The sequence below is a fragment of the Accipiter gentilis genome, chromosome 10, assembly GCF_929443795.1.
Source record: "Accipiter gentilis chromosome 10, bAccGen1.1, whole genome shotgun sequence".
Taxonomy (NCBI): domain Eukaryota; kingdom Metazoa; phylum Chordata; class Aves; order Accipitriformes; family Accipitridae; genus Astur; species Astur gentilis.
The window spans coordinates 36,878,879-36,900,652 of NC_064889.1; the positions used below are offsets into that span (position 1 = coordinate 36,878,879).

Sequence of the window (21,774 nt, forward strand, 5' to 3'; positions counted from 1 at the left end):
ACATTATCTGGCCACTGCTGAACTGAATAGAAAAACAAAATATAAAGCCACTTTTCACATACTTAACATATTTCTAGGTTATTCTAGATTTTTCCTAATGTGATGATTATTTGTTTCTGGGGTCTTGCAGCACAGTCTGGACCTAGCATTCAATAATTCCGATATAATTTGACAAAAGTATTTAATGTTATGTTAAACATAGTACTCTTGCTACGTGATCTCTTTCCAATGGATAACTAGCGTGTCAGGCATTAATTGCAATGCCAATATTTAAAAAAAACCACAACTACTGGGATTAAATATAGTATTTCATTGCTCAGTAGGTATATGAACATTTTAACGCTTTCATTAAAGGTGTATTTTAAAGGTCATGAAGTATAATTAGTTTCATACTGCTTTTCAGAAATCAACTTGCTGAACTATGCATTTTTTCTAAGATTTTTGGACAGGCTGCTCACCTTTCAGTGAAAATACTGTGATATATTGCAAGTGTTAGAGCATTAATTGACAGTTCATGCATTTGGGTCACTATAAAACACATGGGCTGCAAGATTGCTGCTACTGTCGTGCATTTTTTTTTAAAATATGTGCAATATTTGATTGTGTGTGTTTACTTTTAAATAACCTACATGACTTGAGCCTTTTTACCAATACATCCAAAATGCATCTGTGACACACAGGAAAGTCCTATGCAGTAGGGATGTATTTAATAGGGTGAGAGAAGGGGGGGTTTAGCGCTCATTAGCACCTGCAGGCATGGTACATGTCCCATTTAGGTCAGGACTATGTCCTCTCTTGACTAACGTAGGTAGAAACGAACTAGATCAGGTTGCACTTGGCTAGACAAACACACCAGATGCAAACCACTCGCTTCTTCCCTTCTGGCTTTGTATAAGCATTACAGTGACTGCACCTTGGATGTCCTACACATGTTTCTCTCCCATTGTATCTCCCAATTCTGGACTTATACAGTACTTTGAACTAGCTCTTTTCTTCAAAGACTCCTGTATTTTTTTTTAAGAAAGCTCTAGCAGAACTTCCAAGGTTTTTCCTCTAAACCTGTTTACCTGGGTTCTTATACGGAAAAGAACATACTTTTAAGTATTCAAAACCAACTTATTTTCCTTCCCAGCACGCAGGTGAACAGTTTTTATGATATTTTAAAATAATATTAGAGGTCAAGTGGTCTTCTGAAAGAGGGCAGCGTAAAGGCGCTTTACCAGACGAACTGTGTACAATCTTAACTGAGGAAGTTGGATTAAAAAAAAAAACCAAAACCCAAAGCAACAAAAAAACCCAATAAACAAAGAGATCAAAACAAAGACTGTGACAGTTTCTTTCGAGTTTTCACTGAGAAGACGAAGGGGACCAACAAAAAATTAAAAAAAAAAAAAAAAAACACAACAAAAAAAGTTGGGGTGCGGAGGAAGAGCAGAAGGTGCCCCAGCGCCTGAAGTTCACCCCGGCCGCCTTCCCCACGCCTGCAGACCCCCGGCGGGGGGCCCACTGAGTAGAATTGACAAGGAGAATTTAAGACAAGCAGCTCCGTGAGGGATCTGTGCAAGATCTGCAACGAGCAGAGGTCAGGCAGTCTTGCAAAGCACCAAGAACAGCAGCGAATGTAGGAGACAAAGATACTGACAGTACCCAATGATTGAAAAGTGCTAATTTTCCAACAAAAGAATTCCACACAAAATGTCATGTGCCTGAATTTCTGGTGCCAGTGCTATCCCCCAAGTTCTCAAAATATTCTCAGATTGATGGAACAGATATCTTGCTGATCCTGCTTTAGGTTTTAGAAGCCAACAGTTTACAGTAAATTTTGTCTATGCAGTTCCATTTCAAGGGCGAAAAGAGGTTTCATGCTTTACGGTGCTGATCTTGCGAGATAAGCAAGCAAATATCATCACTAACTGCTGACAAGTGATCCGTGTTCCACTCTAGGCTGATATCATTGAGCAACAAATCCTTTCAAGATGAGGTAGCTAGCTCAGATCCAGAGGGAAGGGAGTGCCCTGCATCACACCGGAGCTCACTTTTGGATGGCAGCCTCCCTGCTGGACTCGGGAGGGAGTCCCATCCAGTCGTCTTCAGCCAGAAGTTAGCAACTGAGGCACAGTCTCAAGGGTTGGATGAAATGTATAGAAAAGGGGTAAGCTCAGGCATCTCTAGGACACCGACAGGGTTGTAGAGGAGTCTATAAGGACAAAATAATTTAATAGTTGGTATCATATTAGTGACATTTTTGAAGAAGTATTTAGAAATACAAAAACTTCCTTTGTTCTATGGCTGCACAAAAAAAGGGCTTTCATTTCTTCAATTTCCCAATAGGAAGAAGAAGGCTTTGCATTCATAGATATTTCTCCAAGGATTTAGTGGTTTTGGACACTGGGAAACGTGAACAAACATCTTTAACCAAATAGTGTTCATTTTCAGAAGAGGACGGTTGTAGTTAGTTTTTTGGAAGTGAGGTCCTCTCCATCTTTAGAAACGGAAGAGTACACTGGAAACTCATTCCTCAGCATGTGGTATGTGTTGAAAGCAAATCAACATTTAAGAATTACATTCCATTTCTTTCGGTGTAGAGGTTTAATCACACCACATTCTTTCAGCAGTAATGAGAGCTGGCTGGTGTTATATCACATTCTTCCCCAGCTTCTGTGATGATATCAAGAAAGCAAGAGAGTTCTGCCACTATTATTAAGCTTTTGTGAGTAAATTGAAAGGTTAAAACTATTTTCCTGAGACAATTAAAAAAAAAATAAAGATATTTAAAATTATCTAGATTGTATTTCTTTCTACTGGTCGTCATTTAATAAATTTCCCAGAGCCTGTCGTGGTTGAATTACAGACACCACCCCTAGAGACCATGCAGTTAAAGACAGGGTTGTTCAGAAGAGAATGACACCTCCATTTCCTTTTTCTCTATGATGTATTTCCCTTGTACGTGCAACTGTTAATGCTAAATGCCTATTTTTGCCACCTAATGGTGTAGTTCTGAGAAGAAAAGTATTACAGCAGTATGTAGCTAGGCTACCCCATTAAGATTTAAACTTATCAGGTCCAATTTCATCTGAAAAGTAAGAAATATGAAATATTCACAAAAGTCTCTTCTCTTTCTTATCACATCAATATATTTCTTTCTTTTTTTTTTTTTTTTTGGCAAAGCTTTGTTAATGTTGACCAAAATAAAGCTAAATAAAAAAAAAAAAAATTATGGAAAATGATGAATATTTATACCCCCAGTGTTCCCTAACTCTTAATTTACCTCATTAACTCGTTCCCTTTCAAAGCATTCCTATTTATCACTTTGCAAAGCATCATTTTAAAGACACCTTAGTTTGTTCGCCTGCGATGTACTTTTCACTAGCATGTACTGTCTCTCCCAAGCCAATTTCCACCATTGAAAGCAAGGGTCTTCAAAGCAAAGACTTCCTCTTATCGTGTTAATACAGTCCCTAATAACGAGTAGGCCTTATCTACGTTGATGTCCCAACACACTACTCGGTAAAATCTAGCCATTAGGCTAGATTAGCAGCCTTGCCCTGCTCCATCAACATCTTTGCTTGCGACAGGCATCATTCTCTTAGTCTGCTGCTTTGGCCCAGGTTTTTCTTCTAATCCTTCTCTAATCCAAGCATAACTTCTTACTGTAGCAAAAGTACTTCCTAAATTCATTGCAGATACATCACATTTCTGTCCTGTTCCGGACTAGAATTCTGTCCTCCGTGACGCTTTCTGTTATCTTCCCTGCCGCTCTTCTGCACAAAAGGATCAAACCCTACTGAAGTCATGTATAAAGTGCTTCTGCACTTCAGGAAGAAAGAACAGGAATAGATAGTTTCATTTTGTACAAGATTCCTTATTTCCCTTTGCACATTATGAAAATTATCAGACTGCAGCATTGTTTGCATCGCTAGTGAACAAACTACATTGAAGTATTCAGATGCACTGCTTAAATATCTGGTTTAACTCTGGCACCGTTACTACCCAGAGAGTTAACCCAGCAATGGAAGACATACCTATCAGAGTTACATGATGAAGAAACACGTCTAGACAGGGGCTCTGGTTCTCACTAAGTCTCCCTTTGGCATGCAGAGACAATGTTTATGCAAGAGGTCAAGATTCAATCCATTTCTCAAGCTGGAGCTTGAGATGAAGCTTTTCAGGAGAAGAAACTAGGAAGGAAATCTCCACCCATATGCTGGCTACTGAAAAAGGGGACAGAAGCTTGGAGCAGCAGACACCATAGCCCTCTGAGACAGGATGTGTCTTGGGGAAATGATGTGTCTCTGAAGGGAAATGACTGCAGCTGTGGCTACAAAAAAATGCATGAGCTCCCATATCACAGGATTTTCCAGTGGTTAGTCACTAAGATAACTTTTAAGTCCATCCATCCAGAACAGATTAGTAACTGATGCACAGATATTCCATGCACTTCTTTAGCCATGTTTTTTCCTCATCGTGTCCTGCAGGACAGCACTATCCTAATGCAACTTTATAACAAGAAAAAAGGCAGATTTTAAAGAGACAAGCATTGAACACAGAATACATAGATGCATTGCATTTTATCACTAGCCAGAGACTAAAATTCAGTTTCTAAAAGAGGTAATTCTGTCATGAGAAACCATGTCCTAGCGCTTGGGTAAAAGACTGGAGATTATACCCATGTTCCAGCCCCAGGCCTCTTGCCTAGCTGAAGTCAACACTGTTCTCTGCTGTTCAATGTACGGAGTCTCGCAACCCATAACCCAATGACAGGCTTTGCACAGCATTTTTAACAGCCCAGCACAAAGGGCAGATCCCAACTTCAGTCTTTAAGCACAGTGAAGTATCTTAGGCCTAAGATATTTTCGCTGATTTGTCTTACATTCAAAATTGAAGGGAATGCTGACTGAAAGTACAAACTAGGCCTTCAAAAGTCCTAGGCCAAAAAGAAGGTCTTTTTCTGAAAAATATTTCCTTTATTCTTCCATGATTTCCACTTATTTATCCATAAAATACTGGTGATAATACAATTTATTTACCGGACTCTTGGATGACTGGCTTTGTCAAGCGCTTTGAGAGCTACATGCTAAGTATTCCAACTGAAATTACTAAGGTTTCCTGAAGAGCCACGTGTTCCCTCGTGCAACTGCTCTGCAGGACTTTTTCATGTTGCTTTGTGAATGAAGCAACTGTAGAATCTCATCCTTAGATTTATTTGGCTGATATAAATAGGATCATAAAAGACCTTACAGAATAAGACAGTTAGAAAACAGTCTCCTCTGAGTGATATGTATCAAGATTTTAACTTTACTACTGTACAACATCTGTCTCGGGATATTATCTGATTCAAATTGAGATGGTGCATATTTGTCCCAGTGGTATGCAGCTTAGACAAATGAAGTGTTATTAGCAAGACTGTCAGCCCAAACAAGCATTTAAGAGAGTTGACATACAGCACTGTTTTCAACCAAGCCATATTATTTAGCCACTAAAGGAATACCAAACCTTCTCTAATCTTTCTTATCCTCTGTGGCCCAGAATCAGTTTGAAATAACAATTCTGTTGTCTGCGAAAGATGAGCTGTAAAATCTTCTCTATTGTAAGTCTCTCTGAGTCTTAATTATGCTGATGCTGAAAGCAGGGTGCCACTGACAGTGATGCCAAAAGCTGACTCAGTCCTGCTGCTATAAATTCACCCCTTAGACACTGTTGATCAACAGTGATACATTCGAAGGTAGCTGCCATGTTAAATCAGTCTCTTGGTCTGCCTAGTTAACATCCTGCTTGGGCCACAGCCACTATTTAATGCTTTGGAAGAAGTAAAAAATGTTCTATGATGCACCTTCCATACGTGCAGCCAAGGAAAGCAGAGATGCTTTCCTGACTCCCAAAAAGCCCTAGAACATCATCTGATAAGCCTTAATACTTTGGCATAATTAGCTAGTTCTTATTGGCCATTGTTACTTACCTAGATATTCAGGAATTAAAACCTCATGTTCCTAACTTTACAGAATTCCACGTCAGGGGTTAAGATGAAGTGTTCAAGAGGACGAATTTATCCCATTCCAATCTGTTGCAGGGACTGTGGCTATTAGAGACAAATACTGATATAGATAGGCAATGAGGCTGGCAACACACTCCTCTACCTAATTTTGGCAGAGACAGCAAGCATCTTGGGGCAGTGTAAACTGGTTGAAACAGCCCTCAGTTCTGATTTTCTGTGTTTCTTCAAGCAAGTGGAAGATTTTCCATGTCTCTTATAGAGGTTGCTTCCAAAGATTTCCATTCAAGAGACAAGATTAATTCCAGGACATTTATCGAATTATAACAATATTGTGTACTGCTACAGGTAATTCAATCTGTGAGGATCAAAGACAAAAATAGCTAACAAAGCCTTAACCCCACAAGGTTGTTTTCTGCATGGGGAAACAATGACCAAGATTCAGAACGAGCTGTCTTAAAATGTGCATACCACGTATATTCACACAGTTTTGTGAATTACGGAAAAGAACCCAGGCTAGCAAGCTTTGGAAGCATTCTGCTTTGTCTTACATTAACAAGTCTGTAGACATTTATAAACATGCTACATGAAAACTAAATCTATAAATAAGATCAATCGTGACACAAAAGCATTTGTTGGTTCAATAAACACAACAATCCCTCTTTTTTTATCCGATTCCTAACACTTTCTGAACTGCAGACATACCTAACACATCCACAATCTGTACTAGCTTCTTCTGTGCTTTCTTTTAACAGAATCACCCACGAGTCCACTGTGAAATCAGTTTGAGAGGATTTAAGATACAGTTATCTCTAAAACTATTTCATCCTAAAAATGATAAAGCAAGGTTGCATGCCAGATAAGAACAGCACAGATATTTAAGTAGGTTAGTGGGTCTAGTGAAGTGCTAAAAGTAACCTAAAGCAAAATCTGTCACCATGTGTCTTGAATCATTCTTTTATTCCACTCTTGAAATCTTTTAAAAATAGAACTGGAGGAAAGGTGGTTTTTTTCTTTTCTTTTTAGCAGCAGAATTCAGGGGCAATATGTCTATAATAAAAGATGCAAGGTCTTGCTTCTGCAATCAGATGTAATCATCCTACAGGCAGATACTTCTAGCCCCTAAATACATATGTACTCATTCACTGATTGCAAAATTCAGATTTTTTTTTGAGCAAATGTCATCTCTCATTTGTTCTGCAAAGTGCCTTGCACAGTTTGGTTATTCAAATTTAACAAACATTTGGATTATATTGCTAGAAATACATTATGTTCCAATTTGAGTCTAATACACAGTTGGTTGGCTACAAGTAACCAAGCTTTCCATTTAGTCAAAATGGTTTTGGGTTTTTTTTGTGTGTCATGCTTACTCCTGTAGGTTTCTTTTTTTTTGTTTCTAACTATGGCACACTGAATTCTGTTGACAGCTGCAAATCCGCTGTGCAATATAGCAGATGAAATTTTGTATTTTGCAGCAGTGTTAAGTGCACACGCTATTGGTTATAATGAACAGAAAAGTTTTTAAAGGTAGTCTGGACAAAAGCTGGTTGTAGGAGTGGGCTAATCTAATTTTTCTTAATTTCTAGGATTATTTGCTATTAAAATCGGTTTTATTAGAAATTATTAGATCTCCATTGTCAGTCTTCCTCAATCACCTCTGTTTTTCCCTTCCTGACTTAATTTAAATCTCAGACAGTTGTAACTGTTCCTCCTCTACTTAACGTTTTCCTTTTCTAATCCATGCCTGGCCACAGACTGCAGGTGTTGATATACACTTAAGTATAGATGGGGTAATAGCTTCGATTTTAGGAACTATATAAAACAATCTTTCTACACAGAAGAAAGATTCCTGCTTAATTCAAGTCAAATTTTGCAAAGCAGTTCTTCAGAAATGGAATGTGGATGTCCTGTCTGTCCCATCCCCCTGCCTTTATTTTCCTATATTGGTAATGTTCTCTCTATTGTAAGTTATATGGACTGCAGCAATGGGGTTTTTTAGCCATTAAGGGGAAAGGAAATGACATATGGAGAGAATTCAAGTCCCTCCTCATTCCTAGAGAGTCTATCCAGAAAGTTAGTATGCTGAGCTCTGTCCAAGTGTCGTTTCCTGCTCAGAATTGGGAAGGGGAGCTGGGGGTGGGAGGAGAGATGGATACGTAACATTAAATTGCTGCTTCTGATTAACAGCAACATTCTGCAAATGATTTCGCAGTATTGCTTTGAACAGAATTGAACCTCTGCAGCCCAAATATGTGTAGCAATCCACTGATGAAAGAGCTATTTTTACATCTGTTTCATATAGTGGGTAAAAATGAAGTGATTTGGATGGTAGAAATGTGCCTTGGAGATTATTCAAGATTTTCTGATAACTTTGTACATCCAATCTTCCACATGCCCACAGAGCATTATTACATACTCCTGGTATTATAGCTATTTTACCACTGTGAACCTGTACAGAAAACAATCTGTTACAGAAAACAAATTAGGCAGATCTCCACTATTTTTATCTCTCTCTCTCTCTCTAAAAATCACACCTTCGGAAAATGACCTCATGATTTTCATTTCACATTGCAATGCAAATTGAGAAAGATACAAAATAAAGTGGAACGCTTCCTCATTATATCGCCTCTTTTGTTGAGCTCATAGGTGTAATCCAACCTCTTCTGCAGTGAAATCAGTGCCATTGATTTTGCTTTTAGTATGTCAGTCAGTTGAAACTCCCTTTCTGATGTATGATTTATACATCACTTCTGGATTTGGGCCATTGTTTTATTTAAATGATTAGCACAACATTTTAATGTGGTCAAGCAAGTTCTGCTTAAGAAGAATTAACAGAATTTTTCTCCACCCTGCTTTAATTTTTCTCTCCTCTCCTCATCCTTTTAAATCCCAACTTCACTTCCCTCCTGCTAATGACGCTCCCTAGGGCAGTGGGTGAACTGCAACCTGGAAACAGGCCACGGCTCTTCCACGAAATCTTCTGGCTTCTGCGGAAGAGCGTCCATTTCCTGGAGCCAGTCTGAGACAGACAGTGCTCTGCAGTCAGAAACAGGACTGGAATCCAGTGACCCTTATTCCATATGAAGTGCTACGAAACTCACAGCAAATCAATTCTTTCGTAGCTGTTGACATGCTGAGTTTCTGTCTGACCCCTATCAGTGCCATGCCCGTGGATCAATAAGACAGAAGTGTTTTCCAAACACAATGAACAACTTTGCACATTTGTAGCTTGAATGTTCTTGTGAAAGCTTTTTGCCTGAAATTTACATCTGGGTTGGGTACACTCCTCCCAACCTTAGGAGGGGTCACCTAATTCTCTCTTAGACTTCTCTCCTAACACAGTACCCTGAAGGCGAGTCAAGCTTAAGTTCTTAACTCAGACCAAAGGGTTAATGTGTTTCCTATTAGGTTTTAAGTGAAAGTGCCAACATTTTCCTCTATAGGCCAGATATCACCAGTCACAATTAAACTTCATTAGTTACTTCTGTTTTGAATAACAGTACTTCCCCCAAATTACACACACTCCAAAAGTTTAGACCTGTGATTAAATGTTATGTCATACCTTGTCACAAAAGAGATTCAATAATCCTGGGATAATCCTGTATTCAAGCAAAAGGATAATCGTGACCAGAAGTGCCATGGGTTAACTAGAGGAACGGACATCAGGATTCCCAGGCTCCAGGTTAATTCTACCAGCTACTTTTTGAACATCTGTGGATAACTGCCTTGTATCTCAGTTTGCTCTGCTGTAAAATGGATTTAGAAACAGAAGAGATCTGTGAAATATTGTTGGCTAATGAATTCCTTTTCCTGTAAATTTAGAGCTGTTCCTTTTTGCTGATATACCACTGTAGTTCCGTGCAATTTAAATCATTCCGTATAGGGTAGCAGGAAGCAGCTTCACTTAAGAGAATATTTCAGTCTAAATCACAGGGAAATAAAGAATAGATTGCTCTTAATATTACCATTTCTAACTTTTCCACAGTTTAAACTGTTCTTCCTGCAGTGGAAAGTGAGCGGACATGCTATTGAACAACAGGACTGCAATGCTTCTGCTCTTCTTTCAGAGCCTAGCATCTTTGGAAACAGCAAGTGAAAGCAATCACATAGGCAACATCTGCTAGCATCAGAATTTCAGTGGTGGTTACGTTTGCTGAGATCTTAGACTGAAATCTTACCATCACTCCACAGATAAAATAGCATTAGCAATAACTGCATTCCAAGCCAGTTGATGTCAGCAGGGGTCTGTTATTGTTGCTTTCAGCACAGAAGAGTTGGCAGACTGGTAGGTAGGCGACCAGACATTTATTCCAGCCCTCGTCCTGAATTAGGCATTTACCAAATAAAGAAGGCTAGCTCTTAAATCTGGCTGGGCAACACAGAAAAAAACCCAAAACAAACCACCCAACTAACAAACCAAGAACCAGGAGCAATAACAATTTTCCTCTACCTTTTTTGCTTCTACCACTTTTTTTAAGGTAAAGACACAGCCTAATGGGTGACTGCGATCCTAACCTCAGAAATGGTTTGCATTTTCTTAGAATAAGGAGTGACTCACTCCAGTCACTTACTCATAATCACTGTAGATTGTTGCTTGTGGAAATAGGTGCTGTCAAGAACAAGGCTCAATGGTGGATAGGTTGAACACATTTTTCTTGGATAAAAACAAAGTGTCGGTCCCCAGAAAGTTAATTATTAAGCCACTGAGCTGTCAGGCATCTAGAGAAGAATTTGCAGTGTTCTATTACTAACTCAATATATTGGATAATTCTGAAAGAAGTACTTCAGTAAAAAAAAAGTAGAAATAACGCTATTCAACAAGCGTTCTGCATTCTCATCCCCTTTACAGAGATAGAAAAGTCAAATTAACTACATATATGCTAAAAAGCGATTAAAGCAAGTTGTGCTTTAAAGTGACAGTACCCTGACATACCACTTTTAAAAGATTATACCTTATATTCAGTATTTAATCTAATTAAATAGTCGGGAATAGCACAGAGATGTTTTCTGTAATTACAAGAGGCGCCCCAATGGATTTTCTCGCGGTATTTTCTTAATAGGAAAATAAAGCACATCATACCTGAGTGGTCCAGGCTGGATGAAACTCCACATCAACCTCCTAGAAGCAAACGAGACTGTGAGGCTGCCTGTAGCACCCTCTACAGGAAGATGAGATATTTTACAGAGTTAGAAAACTGAAGATTACTCAAGAATTCCAAATTATGTTTCACAGTCATTGTGTCGTTACCCTTATAAACCCACAAACAAAGTATGTGGAAGCAATGATTTAACTTATTAAAGCTGACTTAGCATAACTGCTTTTATGTAGATTAATTCTTTCAGTTCCCTACAGACTGTTACACAGAAAATCATTATTTTCTAACTGATGCTTTTAGGTCAAAGTTGGAGGTTTGACAACAAAGCAAAGGACATATGAGGCTTTGCTGCAGATACATAAAAGCCCTATTTGGTTGGTTTTTCACCCCAGAACATTAAAGGCTTCAGCATTACAAGGCAGATGGTTCTTTCTGCTTTACATGTGTACCACTAAGATAATACCAGAATCTGGTCCCAAGGGTGTTGCAGTGTCTGTGGTGTTAGACTTGTGTTCTGCTCCTCAGTCTGGCACTGTCTACAGCTTCTTCTGCAGGTGCTGGATGCCACCTGCAGTCTCTCCCATTAATACAGAAGGCAGGCAGGGCTGGGAACATGCCGCAACCACGGTTCAGTCTTACCCTTCATTTGACAGCACAGGCACAGAGGCAGAAGGTTAGCAACACTGACATCAACTTCTCAGGCAGAAGATGCAATAGGGTTACAATAGTCATTGGTCTGATTAGAGGCTTTAAAAACTCTATAGTAAAGCTTATTACTTGCTGCAGCTTTGTTCTGGGGTAAAGAAAAAGCAGTTAAAGTAGCAGTCAAAAGTATAAAGTCATCACTAATCAGCTCAGGATAGTGTGATTTTTGCAAGACAATATCTTTTGTGACATGTAAAAACTGCAACCTTGTTGATACACCAGTGACAGCAATATAAGTGTCTCACAATCGTGTTCTGAGCTGGATGAAAAAACTCAAGTAGCTTAAATAGCCCAGCAGAAGTATGTTTATGTAGGTGAGTTCACAAGTGATTGCTCTGCAGGAAACATTATTGCTGCTAACCATAAGAAGAGACACGAATGTATATGCAGACAAGTTATCCACTACCTTTTGAACATTATCACTATCCAGCAGTACCCAAGATCCAAGCTAGTAGCTTGCACAGGGAAGTCATGTGGGTACACATGTAGATCATCAGCTTCCAGTTAGGGAGGGTACCATTTTTGTAAGCAAGTGTGAAATAGCTAGTAGTAGACTTGCACCACAATAATGGAAGTGAGGGTGACGTTTTCCAACACTAGCAATAACTCATTTAAAGAAGTCTTCAGTAGCAGTATATGAGAATCATAACCTAGGCTTAGAAAGAATGTCCTTTTAAGAGGAAGTATTCTTAATGACGAAATTAAAGAGTTACACTCAATCCACTTACATACGCATATAAACTTTAAAATAAACTTGAAAGCACACAAGCAGACTAGGGCCAATTATTTTATCAGGTTCACTTAAAGTACAAGAGTTTTATTTGTTTTGTATTTGTTTGGGTTTTTATTCTCACCCTCCCCCCCCCCAAAAAAAAAAAAAAAGGGGCAGAAACAGCCTATGGGAACTCTGGGAGAATTGCCTACCCACTAGGTTCCCCTCCCCCCTTTTATTAATAATTGAAGTGCCATGCTATGTTTCAGATATAAGTCATGCTTATGAAAAAGCTAGCTATGAAAAACTGACATCTCCTGCACCATCAGAAGAGCTAGAGAAGCTCAGAGAGCTGAGTCAATATAGTTAGGGAGTCCTAGGTTGTTTTAGTTAATGAAATCAATCAAGTTTTTCCAGAAAGCTGGAAAACCAGACTACAGTTCTCCACTCCCTACCCTCCCCCTCACCTAAATCCTCACCCTACACAACCATATTTAGAGACAGAGTAGGTTAGTGTAAGGATTTTAGAAGTAAAGGGACAATCACTCGATTCCAAGATGAGGCCTTCATTTTTACTCTAAAGCAGACAACTGCTCCAAAGCATTTCCTATGCTAAGGCTACCTGAACATATTTACAATTGGTTAACTTACCCCTTCTCCACACTATTCCTTGCAGTTAAGTACTGCTAATACAGTCTTCAAATATTTCTCCATAAGGCAGAAGATAGTTTAGCCGAGTTAGGAACAGAGTAGAACAAATCAGATTTCTGTAAGAGATGTCTAGAGACAAGCAGCAATTCATTTGTTCTGCACTAACAGAAGGCAGCTACATGCAGAAGTCAGAGCTTGGTGTGACTAAGCTGTTTTACAACCACCATCTATCTTCAGCATTGAATCTCTCATTTAGACCTGCATTCTTGCCGTTACACATTTTTGATTGAATGTACTCATCAGTCACCTTAGGAGAACAACTAACACAGTTCAGTTTGATGTGTTGATATCACTTTATTGACCATCAAATATAAATCCTCTTTGGAAGCATACTCAGTGTACTGATTACAGCAATAGGTTATGTAGAATGAAATAGGTTATGAAGAGGCTTGCAAAGTAGTGGCTCATGCTTTGTGAGAAGCCGGTATTGCCCGCTTACATCCTTATCCCTGACAGGGACAGCAAGAGCCAGAAAGAGAACAAGTATTTACAAGTATGTCAAAGAATGAAGTTTACAGTTAGAAATTCACATATGTACAGTTGTGAACTGTTCAAGTATGTTTCAGTTAGACAAAGTGCTACAGGTCACATAAAAACCACAGTAAAAACAAGAGGAACTATTAAGACAAAGAGGTGGCAGTCATTTGTGTGCCAAATGACTTGTAGGTGGTTGCAATATACGCAAGATCTAGAAGTTGAAAGTATCTGGAGTATTGCCCTGAATTTGGAAAGTGTAGCTGGCAGCAGTAGATTCTGGTACAACATTTTGGTCTTCTTCCTCCTAGAAGAAAAAGAAAAGAGTTTTGAAAGAGCAGTAGCATTTTAACCTAGTAGTCAGTGCTAGAATAGAAAATGCTAGAATAGAAAATAAGCAGGGGAAAAGTTATCCTGCAGCCACTTACTTCTGCTGAGAAATATTTCTCAATCAGGGTGGATGAGGCTTTGTACACTTGTTCATTTTCATGTGACTGGAGAGCTTCAATTTTGTCTAGACCCCCACACTCCTCAATCATGAGGCAAAGTTTTTCAGTCTCATTAATCTTCTCAGCAGCCTGCAACAGATAGCATGGAATAACCTCAGGAAAGAGATCCAGCACCAACTGCTGGAGAACCACTAGCAATAACATGGACAATGATTGAATATACTGCATCCACATACCAAGAAGATATTAGAAATAGCATCCAGGATAACTAGCACAGTTTTGCTGTCTTTAGCTGAGAGGAGATTCAGTAGGGGTTCAACAACACCAGCCTGAACAAGATACACGATCTGGTCAATTGTTCCACCACTTGTGTAGTTAGTCACAGCCCACACAGCTTCTTTTTGAGATTTGAAATCCCCCTGTGAAGGTAAAAGCAGGATATTGGAACACATATAGTAGTAGTAACAGCAAAAGCCTCAACATAGTAAATAGTTTTTCTTTACCTTCCTCAGAATACCAATGAGATAAGGCACAAGACCATGGTCTATGACTCGCTGAATCTGATCCTGACGCCCAGCAGTGATGTTGGACATAGTCCACGCTGCTTCTTTCTGAATGTTGTTCTTGTGATGTGAAAGGAGACTTGGAAAAACAGATAGTGCTCCCGAGTCAATAACAATCTGTGTCTGTTCATCAGTACCAGTGACAATGTTTCCTATGGCTCTTAATGAAGGAGTCTGAAACAAATATGAAAATAGTACTTAGGAAAACTGGTATCATCTAATCTGTGTTTAAACAAGTACAGCCATATTTGATGTCCCTCCACTCTAGTCTTCCCAGTTAACAGCATGATATGCTATGTACTGGTGAGTTTTAAGCTCCTCATTAGCATTACATTTGCAGACATTAAGCATGCTAAGACTGCACACTTTCCAAGGCCAATCTGCAAACAACTACCCATGACAGAGCTTAGGAAAACCATTTAAGTACCAATGCAGTTTTATTGTACTATAACTACAGCGTGCACAGAGCCTGCTTCTAAACACTGTCCCTGGAATTTGGATTTGCAACAGTACTTTAGAGTTAAAGGCAAGCTTTAAAGGATGTTGGCTGTTGTGCTGGCCTGCGCGTTAAACCCAATGATTAAGTAAAGAAGCTTGATAGTCATTAACAGCAATAGTCTATGTCTCACATGGGGCAGTGTCCAGGCAAGATAGAAGCTCAAGTCTCACCCACACAAAACCTAGAACAAGCATCCAATTTAGGTATGGAAAGAACCATTCAGTTAAAGGGACCCTATTCTAACTGCAGTTTTATTCACAACTCAAATCAACCAACAGTAATCTGCATGCCTGATGGCTTACCATTATTGGCAGTTCACTACATCCCAGCAGTTTCACAAGTTGTGGCACCAATCCAGTTTTCACTACAACTTCTATCCTGTCATTTGAACCATCTGTTAGGTAGGAAAGTGCCCAGCATGTGTCTGCTAACACCTCATGATCATCATGGTGCAAGAGGCGAACAAGAGTTGGAAGAATCTGCTCAATAGCTTCTATGGGTGGTGCAGGATTCTTATTACGACACAGGTTTGACAGGGTCCAAGTAACATTGCGTAAATATCCAGACTGCAAGAGTTGAAATAAATGATTAGCATACTTGAGCTCTTCTACTCACTTATTAGCAATTGTAACTTGAATCATACTGCACACTTACAGCCAGGGAAGAGAGATCAGGAACAGCTAGTAGACTCAGCAGCGGCTCAATTGCACCAAATTTAATAACGAGATCTCTATAGGCAGAGCCATCCCCTGAGAAAACAAGAAAAATAGCCAGGTGAAGACCAGAATAGAGGGACATGTGCATGCAGAATCATTATGTGTTAGAGGATGAATTCTTCTACTGCTTAATAAGGGCTAGATAAAATAAGAAGAAAAAACAGGACAAAAGAACTACTGCCATGGTTAAGTCATATGACAAGCATGTGTTTTTCTAATTAAGCCACTGAGCTTAATTTTTTTCTGTTAAAAAAGAGGTAATTTAGCATATGTTTTCTATACAGCTTGTCTTAAGGGTTCATAACTAAGCAGGGACTTGCATGCTTCTTTGAAAACCTATCTAAGCCCTACCACTAGAACAGAGCTCTTCCCATAATATGGGACTTCAAATGCATTATAATCATTGGTTGCATGACCGAGTTTTACAGTATAATGCTGACGGAATGTCAAAGTTGGAATTCTTCTACTGCAAAGTACAAATACCTTATAACTGAGTTTAAAAAACTCTAAGGACAAACTTTAAGAAAACTCCAATCAAACAAGGCTTTTATTGAGCTCAGTATTTTGAATTTTCACTGTTCTCTAAGGCAGAGCTGTTGGAAACAATACAGCAAATTAAATATTTAACTATATTATTAATTTTGACCAGGTTTGCATTTTTTTGTTTGTTTGTTTTGGTTTTTTTTTTTTGTTTGTTTTTGTTTTTGTTTTGTTTTTTGGGTTTTTTTTTAAGAATGGGATCCAACACTGGCAGATCACATAATCCTGAAAGGTGCATGAGAAACTTCAGTATATTGTACTTTCACATCAGTAAGTCCTTGCTTCAAAGCAAGGATTATTGGCCATCACATACACAATTATGTGAGCCCTCTGCTTCCTCCCTTCCCCCTTCTAGTCAACACACAGAGCAGAGCTCACTGATAAGTCACAAAAAACATCAAGTGAGATATGTTAAAAAGCCCTATGTTGTAGCATGGTTATATAGCTCTGTCAAAACTGAACTGAAATATGGAAGCAATACACATAATCCAACCCACAGGTTGCCAGGGATTGCATAAGGCATCTTATACCAGGTCTGAAGATAAAGAATTGTCTGTAACATACTCTACATCGCAGAGCATGTCTTTACTTGAAAACCATTAAGGCAGAACTCCCAAGAAGCTCAGCATGCTGCATAACATGTAAGTAGTAATGTCCTCCTATCTTAAATAAGGTCTGAAATAGAGTTGTCTAGCATAGTGACATACCTGCAATATTTCCTAATGCCCACACAGCCTGTTCACTAATGTGAGTATGGGGAGAGGCCAATAGCGAAATAAAGGCTGGAATAGCCCCTCCATCTACTACCGCCTTTGTTTGTTCCGATGTGCCAGAAGCAATGTTGGTAAGCGCCCAGGCAGATTCAAACTGAATAGGACTACAGTCTGCTCTACCCAAGAAGGAGACAAACTTTGGAATCAAGCCAGCCCGAATTATGTTGTCTATTGGGGGCTGCTTCTCTCTTGAGAGGAGTTTCCTAAGGAGGAAGACATACAGAAAGCATTATTTTTGCTTGCAGAGATCTGAACAAACAGATTAAATAGTCTAAAAAAATCCATATTTAAAAAAAAGAAGAGGTTTAGCATTGCCTTAACATTCAGATAAGGCAACGCAACACAACACAAAGGAGAAACACAGACAAGCTGAATACTAGCTTCCTTAACCTCTGTTAATATTGGTTTTGGCATGTCTTTACTACATGAGAGATTCTGTTCAGACTCTGAAATAAAGCAGACATGCAAGAGTCATAATACATCTGAATTGCTAGAGGTTTCTCAGCAGAGAGAGGTTAATGACTGCCAGAAGCAGCACTGCAGCAACACACAAGCTTGCAAAAAAGATTTTAGATTTGGAAAGAGAAACAAAACTTCACATACTTCAAACCCCAGTTGTCTACTGTTCACATTATTCTAAGGTAGATCACTGCACCCAAATATTGGAGTCAGTTATTAACAGTTTAAAGATATCTTATTTTGCTATAAAAAAGGGTTTACTATTATTACTCCTACAACTCTAAGATGGACTACTGCTTATTTTGCCACCTCAAAGCCACTAGAAAGAATTACTACTTCCTAGTAAAATTTTCAGGCACTTCAAATATTCAAAAGCCACATGGTTTCAATGAAATTATGACTCAGTTAAAGTGTACCTAAACATTGTATATAAGGTTGACTCAGGTGTTTGCTGAAATACTGTCTGGTAAGAGCCACAGCTGCTGCCATAAGCAGACACTTAAGCTCATAAGCCAGTTCTTTTACCTTGTCTAGTTCCTGGCTTGCACAGCTGAATTGGTTACCTCTAAAGTCCTTACCTGGCAGCTTGAGTAGCCTGTAGCTGAAGCTCCATATTATTACTATTAACTCCTCTGACTATTTCTTCAACTGACCAGTGTGCTGAAACCTGTACAATAAAAAGTTACATGAACGCTTTGAGAGAGGCATGTGTCTTCATGACCACAGAGGCCTTCTACAATACTATGAACAGACCCCAGTTTACAACCACTTCCTTTATTGAAGGATTGTACCACTACGTGATACTCCAAAACCTCATCAGCTGCAGCTTTGTCTACAGTTATCTGAACTACTGAAAGCTTTTTTTAATCAAGTGCTTCATACCACTCTTATACTAGGCTTAAACACAACTGGCTAAACTACATTTTGAGTGTTGTCCATTGGAGTTGGTAGTACAGACTTAGGATGGTAATGCATACGCAGTAGTGCTGTCCCCCACATGAGAAGGGATTCCTACCAGAGTGGCTGCATAAGCTTATATTGCAAGACCTCCGAGCATGCCTGTTCAAAGTATCTACTTACCTGATTGCTCCTATTTTCCTGAAGGGGAGAAGTGGCATCATCTGGTAAAGTGCTAACATTTCTTCTTTTAAGCATCTGGTCATCTTTCTTAGCTTTCCTCAGCTCTACATTGACTTCAATACGCCGCCTTCTCATTTCCTGGAGGACATACATTCATAGTAAATTCTTGGCTTTTACAACTCATGTTTAAAGAGATGATGGCTAGCTAAAGTACTAATTGCATCAAAATACTCACTGTAGTATCCTTTCCTTTGTTCTTGAATCTGTTTAGTCGAGCTGCTGCTGTATTGGCATTCTCGTTAGTAGACATCTTGCTTATTAGATTTTTGAGAGAAACAGATAAAAACAAGCCTGAAAACAGAGAAAATTAACAGCAAGTTTACTCCACAAGACTTAAATTTAAAAACTGGGATCAATACTTGAGAAAGAGAGACATTTGTCCATATTGGATACAATAACAGCCTCTGACTTGATCAGAGATACTACTATCTTAACAGCTGCCTCTTTAAACACCTAGACGTCACAGTAAGTTCTAGCACTAACACAAAAGCAGTAGACACGCATACACTGTTTTAAGGCACTTCCAGCCACAAACATCATCAGAGTCATTGTTTTTAGGAGGAAGATTGGTTTTCCTTCCTATAGGCAGCGCACACACTATTTTCACTGTGTCACATACCTATACTGCACAGGCACCCCCATCCAGTCCCACCCCGGCCCCTTTTGATGGGAACAGTGAGATCCTGTACAGGGAACACCCCTCCCGGGGGATGGGGGGGTGGTTGCTGTACCGATGCAGCCAGCGGCATGTAGTAGCAGCTACGCTGCTAAGGAAGCAGGCCCCTGCACCTTGGTCAGCTCCGAGGTGACCCACTGCATAAGGACCGGCTTCATTTCGGCCACAACTCTGCCGCAACACACAGCCTGCTCTGGGACGCCCCATTCCATGCAGTGGCCTGTGACCGTGGAAGCCCGAAAGGCTCCGGAGACACCCCCCCCCCCCACCCCCCCCAGGGACTGCCGACCTGCCCTACCGCCAGCGGAGCCCAGTCCCTTCTGACAGCCCGACGTACGGCCTGCACCCCCGCTCCCCCATACACGGCTCGACAGCTGCCACAGGCTCCCCTTCCCTTCCTTCCCGCCCCCGTAGCCGGCCACCTCCGCCGCGGGATCCGCGCACAAGCCGCTGACACCACCGCCGTCCTCCCTTCGCCGCGCCGCTCCCAACCTGCGAGCACACCACCACTGCAAGCGGCCGCTCCAGGCGGGATTTAAATTTCCCGCGCCCTCGCCCTGCCATTGGCCAGTTCGAGCCATAGCAACCTTTCGATTGGCCGGTTTGAAACGCAGCTCGTCTCGCGAGGAAGGGGAAACGAATCTCCACCGTGCTCCCGGAAGACCAGACCGGGAGTCACGTATTCAAATACCAGTCCCCCCCCTCGAGACTACAACTCCCGGCATTCAACGCGCAGGGACAGTACAGGCAAGACCGCGGGGCTCCTCGCCGGGAGACGGCGCATGGCATGCCGGGATTTGTAGTTTCACATGGGGTCCGGCTCAGCCGGAGAACGCGAGTAGGATGGCCGGGCGGAGGTTTGCACCCCCCGATGGGGTGAGAAAAGGGAGATTTTTCAGGCTCTGAGCGGTTTGGGGCAGTGACATGCCTTTTCTTCACATACAGCCTAATTTCTACCTCAGTAACCGTCAGGCCACCGCAGGCTTTTCCTGAGACTCCCTGCATTGTCCCCAAGAAACGTGGTGCCCAGGAATTTAAAGAACACCAACAGCAACCTGGCCAGATCAAAACTAAATCGTACCGATTGACAAAAAAAAGTATGCCTGCCTTTGTGGCATGTCCAGCAAATCGACAGATTGGGGATCGTTTCAGATGGGTTTGGCCTATTTGCAAGGGACGGAATATAAAAGGAGACCCTGTTTCACAGGAGATGTAATTCAAACCATAAAACCTGGGGGGAAAAGCATGACTCTGCCAGCAATTCAGGCATTTCCACACGTATAATGTACAATTCAGGGCAGAGAAGCGTCAGAGACGCACATTGAGACATCTGTGTGTTAAACCATTACATTAAACCATTTATACTGATCTGTAGATGCACACAGTAGTTGACAAAGGTGTATGCAGAGGAGGAACTACCAGTGACGTTTTACATAGCGGTTTTTGGGCCTTACAGTTCTGAGCTTTGTAAAATAAAAACATCACAAGAACATTTAAACAGGAGAAGTCAAGAGAAGAGAAAGCGCATCATTCACAAACAGAGATACTGAAAGGGGCTAGTCTGAAAAAGAGCAGCTCAGAAGTAGAAATAGAGGTAAAACACCTGGCATGCAGAAGGATCGGAGGGCCTGCGCGAAGGAAGTCCGCCAGGTCATTGCCGGGAAGCGCGCCGTCTGGAGCAGCGTAACCTGGACGAAGGAGACAAGGAGAGCGCGCGGATGGGTGTTCCAGGGCAGGGAGAGCTCGAGGTGGCCGCGGACGAGGTGCTGCAGGCCGACACACGGGGTGGACGTGCCATGGGGCGGGAGGGAGGTGTCACGGCTTGAGGGGCTGCTATCAGTACGGGAAAGCCACAGAGGGGTGGAGGGAGGCTGGACAGCCTGGGGGCGAACGACCCCACAGTGGCTAAGCTGGGGCTGAGGTAACGGGGAGAGGGAACAAGGGCCGTGAGGGAAGGAAGCCGCGCATGGAGCCGATGGGAGGCAGCGGAGCTAACGACAGCGCGGCTCAGGAGCCAGCGGCAAGGGCGGGAAGGCGGCGCGAAGCCAGACGTGGGGAGACCCGTGAGGGGAAGGGTTTAAAGGCGAGGGTCCGGGGAGAAGGGTGGCTGTGGCTGGAAGCCGATCGCCTGAGGCGGCGACGCGCCTGAGGGACGGAGGGTGACGGCCGCGCGCGACAGGCCGCGCGCCCTCGTGAGGCGGGAGGGGGGGGGGGGGGGGCTGAGAGCACGAGCCCACCCCCTGAAGGCAGGGGCAGCCCTGGTTCGCGTGAC

General features: G+C 41.2%; 1 protein-coding gene across 2 annotated transcripts; it reads right to left on the reverse strand.

Moving 5' to 3' along the window:
- Positions 1–13,501: 13,501 nt before the first annotated feature.
- KPNA2 (karyopherin subunit alpha 2) lies at positions 13,502–21,675 on the reverse strand. 2 transcript variants are annotated; one of them, XM_049811645.1, is made up of 11 exons: positions 21,106–21,675; positions 19,002–19,117; positions 18,767–18,904; positions 18,265–18,353; positions 17,162–17,430; positions 15,853–15,947; positions 15,501–15,764; positions 14,640–14,873; positions 14,373–14,555; positions 14,116–14,265; positions 13,502–13,994 (listed from the first exon to the last, which is right to left on the reverse strand). In XM_049811645.1, exons 1-11 carry the CDS (start codon positions 21,155–21,157, stop codon positions 13,902–13,904), a joined length of 1,683 nt encoding a protein of 560 aa, XP_049667602.1. In that variant the 5' UTR covers positions 21,158–21,675; the 3' UTR covers positions 13,502–13,901. The 2 variants fall into 2 exon arrangements, with proteins under 2 accessions (XP_049667602.1, XP_049667603.1); XM_049811646.1 differs by lacking the exon at positions 21,106–21,675 and adding an exon at positions 19,925–19,999.
- Between the last annotated feature and the right edge of the window lie 99 nt (positions 21,676–21,774).